Source organism: Ooceraea biroi, chromosome 10, assembly GCF_003672135.1.
Source record: "Ooceraea biroi isolate clonal line C1 chromosome 10, Obir_v5.4, whole genome shotgun sequence".
Lineage (NCBI taxonomy): Eukaryota > Metazoa > Arthropoda > Insecta > Hymenoptera > Formicidae > Ooceraea > Ooceraea biroi.
Window position 1 is genome coordinate 3,035,776 of NC_039515.1, and position 4,690 is coordinate 3,040,465.

General features: G+C 32.7%; 1 protein-coding gene across 1 annotated transcript; it reads right to left on the reverse strand.

The window, feature by feature from the left end:
- Positions 1-872: 872 nt before the first annotated feature.
- LOC105278354 lies at positions 873-2,733 on the reverse strand. The gene is made up of 2 exons (XM_011337389.2): positions 2,141-2,733; positions 873-2,030 (listed from the first exon to the last, which is right to left on the reverse strand). The coding sequence occupies exons 1-2, from the start codon at positions 2,205-2,207 to the stop codon at positions 979-981; spliced, it is 1,119 nt and encodes a 372-aa protein (XP_011335691.2). The 5' UTR covers positions 2,208-2,733; the 3' UTR covers positions 873-978.
- Positions 2,734-4,690: the final 1,957 nt, after the last annotated feature.

A 4,690-nucleotide genomic window follows, 5' to 3' on the forward strand; every position in this document is an offset into this window, starting at 1 on the left:
TAAACAAATCGCTTAACAATCGAAATTCCTATAAAAGTTGCTTCCTACCAAACATAATTTTATGAACATTATAATAAATTCAGGTATACTGTACGTATAATATTATATCATATAATATACATTGTATACATTGTATAATATACAATATATTATACAATACTCGATACAATACTAAATATAATGTAATATTATATTTAGTAATGTATTATATAATAAATTCATATAATATTAGAGTATACTATAATATAACAAACTATAAATAATATAAATGTAATACACTATTATATAAATATAAGATACAATATTAAATAGAATGCCGTATTAGAAAATAACAGTTCTGTTTTTATATTAAAATAATAAGGAAAATAGAATAGATATTAGTAACTTGTTAGTTATTTATTTTTAGTCATGATAAGCAGTAGGTCAAATGCGCTAGATTTTACTCAAACGCTTTTTTAAAATCGCCTTTATCAACCATAATATTCCAGTACGTGCAAAATAAAAGGATATACTTTATGTGACATTTTATGCTATCGCATATATTTTCGTCAGATTCCCTTCTTCTCCACATGTTGTATAACATTCCGCATTTTCTCTTATCATGTCCACAATAATGGCATAAGCAACTACCAAATCATAATAAAGCGCTCTATTATGGTAATCTTCTACCGTAGGGTTGAAATTATCAATATCGCAAATATCTCTTAACATCCCTATCTGCCGTTTGAGCAATTTTATCTGCTTGTTCAAGTCTGGTTCAAAATACGCGAAATATTTGTATGTTTTACTATTATCGCATGTTACTGCTTTAATACGTTCTACAAATCCTAATTTCGTATAACATACTTTAGTTACCTCAAACCATTTGATGCAATGTAAGAAAACTGAGATAGCATCGTCGCGAGTTGTCACATATGTATCAGTGACTTGGTTGGTATACTTATGGATAATTTTTAGATTTTTCTCCAGTGTCAAAGATTATATAGGCGTTGTAGAAGACATTGATATAGATTTAGTTGCTTTATCAATTGGGATACTTCTACCAGGTCTAACATTTGTCATGTTATATTTCGATAAGAATAACAGTCGATTGCCATACTCACCCCACAATGAAGCTACACTCGCTTTTAGTTCATAATAACATGCATCATGAAAATCTTTAGAGCGATCAGATGTTTCGGCTTTATCAACTTTTTTGTTATATAGTTCTAGCATATATTGTGCAGAAGCAAGACAATTTTCTGCTTCAGTGAAGGAAAGGCGAAAGCGCAGAAAGGACTTAGACAATTCACATGCAGCACGAACCCATGCCAAACCTGTTTTCACTGGATTCGTCATTACCATTACTAACTGACGCATTAAAAACTTCTGCATAATATTTATAAGGGTATATGCATCACGTAAATTGGAGCCAAATTTCACTATTACATCTACAGGCTTTAAACGATTTAAAAGTTCTCTATACAGAGCCACGAAGGAAACCCTAGCGTTTGGATAAAATCCTTCTGGTTCAATATCAAGACTAACACAGAGTATATTGATAGGCGCAGGAAATTTTTCTCCATACTTGGTATATTTGTGACATAACGCGAGCGCTTTATGCGAGAATGGATAAAATTTCTCTGGTTCATTCAATTTGCGATAAACGCATTCTAATTGCAGAGATGCCCTCAAAACTATCAAAATGGCTCTGCGATCCAATTCTTTTCGGTTTAACAGTTCTAAAGATTTCTTCAAATGACTCTTACGTAGCAATAACTTCTCTTTTGTTTCGTGACAACTCCGCAGTACACCCATGTTACAGTAACATATTGCTAGAACTATAACATCGTTTAATTTTGACTCTGCTTTATTTACTTTCTTATATAATATATCCATTCCGTCTTCTAGTGGTCCCGCTATATCATTTGTCTCTATCTCAGTAAACCTCTTTTGTTTTTGTAAAATTGCTGCTTTAAATGATAATATTAACGTTTGCCGAATCTTGTCAAGAAGATCCCACTTATCCACGCACAAGACAGGGTCCGTTTCTGCAAAATAACAAGGAAACATACTTTTGTATTGATACTATACAATCCATCTTAAATAGATAAGTTCGTATAATATAATCATACTATGATCTTACAGATTAATACATTACCACGATCATATTTCGCTGGTATCATTGAATTCAGGTGGCGGATGTAAACCGACATGTACTTATACATTGTTGCTTAATGTCGATGTAATGAAGGTTCTTCGTATCACTACGTACGTCAAATCACTTTTGCGTATGGTGAAATCGTCCAACGTGAACAAATCAGAAACTGAGAATTATAAATGTACAATAACAATGTGAATCAGTTCGTCGCGTCTAAATATAAAATACTAATCCGATCAATACTGAAAAAGAATTCTGATTCTCTTAACGATCTCTACGTTTGCGCGTCTAACGTGATACAACCTTCTTTTTGAAAATTGTCCGCTGTTATTGATGCTATATGAATTTCTGTAAACACAAAGTGACTTGCGTGTTATTATCGAATGTTTGTGGCTTCAAAGCTGCTTTGTCTTGATAGAATTCTATAATACTATTCGTTTAGATCTTTGTTCGAAAATTTAATTTGAATGTGATACATGTGATTTGCGATTTAAAATGATATTAGAAGAATTATATTATAAAACTATACATATACGCGTTGTGAATACAATGCGGAAAACGGAGTATAAAATCATATTTAGTTTTGACTTTTGACAAGTTGGGACTTTTTATATATTATACTTGGCGCATATATTTTTTCTTTTTTTAAAAAGGTTTTTTAGGGATTATTTATTACTTGCATTATTTCTTGTATGTAAGTGGATACGTCTTTGTCATTTGTTATTCACACATACGCTTTATTCACTTGCTACTGATATCCTTTTCTGCAAACGATATCAGTTGTTGGAACAGTGGTATCGATAGTTGCAAATGAAAATGCTGGCGATGGCTATCTATTCTCCTCGCAAAAGCAAGAGGAATACACAATGAATCCCATATACATTCACTCACGTTTCGGTCTGTCTCCTGTTCGTCCTTTTTCATAATTCTTTAGAAGATTTAAATTTCTAATCAAGTCCATGTGTATTCATGCACGAATACCGTTGCACCAGCAGATGCAAAGATTTATATTTAGCGCTATCATGTAAATTAAATTTTTCAGATTAAAGGCTTATCGGATAGTGAAAATTAAAAAAAGTCTCTTACGAAAAACATAGTAAATTTAAGACTTTTTATTCATCTGTTTTTTGAGAAATACATACATACACTTGCGCGCGCGAAATTTAAACATATAACTTTCCGAAAAAAGTGTCACAGAGGCCTATCATGTGTATCAATAAAACTGATGGAATTAATGAAAAGTAAAACAATTTCAATGCAAAAAGAGTCCGCGTTACTGGGCCAATCAAAGCGTATAACGTATATTGACAGCCATAAATGATAAAAAGTTGTGCCCATCCAGTCACATGAACAGTTGCCCGCTCGGTCGGTAAAGTTGCGGATAAAAGAGATCCAAGGTCAATCGCGAGTGAAAGCCGCGAGTCTCCGGAATCTAGTGTCAGCGAGACGTAGATGCGGCGAGCTCAATGTCGAATAGTGTTTCTTACAATATGCGCGACTGCATGTTCCAAGAGCCACATCGCTGTAATTTGACGAAAGGATCGTTAAATTCGTACGTGGGATTGAATCTTCGTGCTCGTAAGTGCATTCTTACGGTTTTTGTGTTACGGGTTTCTCGAGGGAAAGGTAATTGCACATTGACCGTTCGTCGTTTGAGAGCGATTTCAATATATTTCAATATATCAGCGAATCTTGCTGATAATAGTAACGTTATGTAAGATCAAATGCATTCAATCGTTCTACTATTGACGTCATTTATTGGAGCAAGTTTTGTGTCGATTAAGCGCTTCGACTTGATATATCGTAAAATACGACATATGAAAGATGATATTTACATAAAATAAATGTTAGAGAAAGGTTTCGAATAAATAATAAATCTAGTTTTCTGTGATATTAATATACCTTGCAAAAGACTTGTAATAAACTTATGAAGGATATAATAATGAAATTATTTATTATTTTCTAGTACTATACACTTTTTTAAATAAATTCTATATGGACTTGAATTTTATTTTTATTGACATTAACGTCATAATCGTATGTTTGTGACTTAGTAAATAAGTTAGAGTTATCATAAACTACAGTTTACTATATGATAAAAAAATTGATAAAAACAGATTTTTTCGTTCTTTAACGTATTGAAAAATGTTTTACGTTATCATTTTTTTACGAAGAATCTGTACATTCCGTTGGGCGACGACAATATTTCAAATATTGAAATATATATTTTTTTTTAATTTCGCTATTTTGGTTTGCGTGACAGAATATCTCCTCCTATAAGGCGCGTAGGATAAAAGTGAAAACGCTTTTATGATATAAAAGGACTGCAGCCTATCGATTGAGCCTACTTAGAAATTAAGTGTTACGGAGATGCGATAATTGTGCCTCCATTCGACTAGAGGCTTCGCATAAGCATTACACGATCCGGTTAGCCTTGCTGCGCCTGAGCACTATCTCTTGATAAAGAGTAATGTATCGAAACATAAGAAGACGCAATTCTTCTGACGTATCCTGACATCGGAAAATTCTGCTGCAATCTCTTGCTTTTAA

Bases quoted from the DNA above. Each gene is read 5' to 3' on its own strand.
- LOC105278354 (XM_011337389.2), bottom strand. From the start codon at position 2,207: ATGTATAAGTACATGTCGGTTTACATCCGCCACCTGAATTCAATGATA. The intron at 2,031-2,140 runs GTAATGTATTAA...GTTATTTTGCAG, and splicing joins ACCAGCGAAATATGATCGTG to AAACGGACCCTGTCTTGTGC.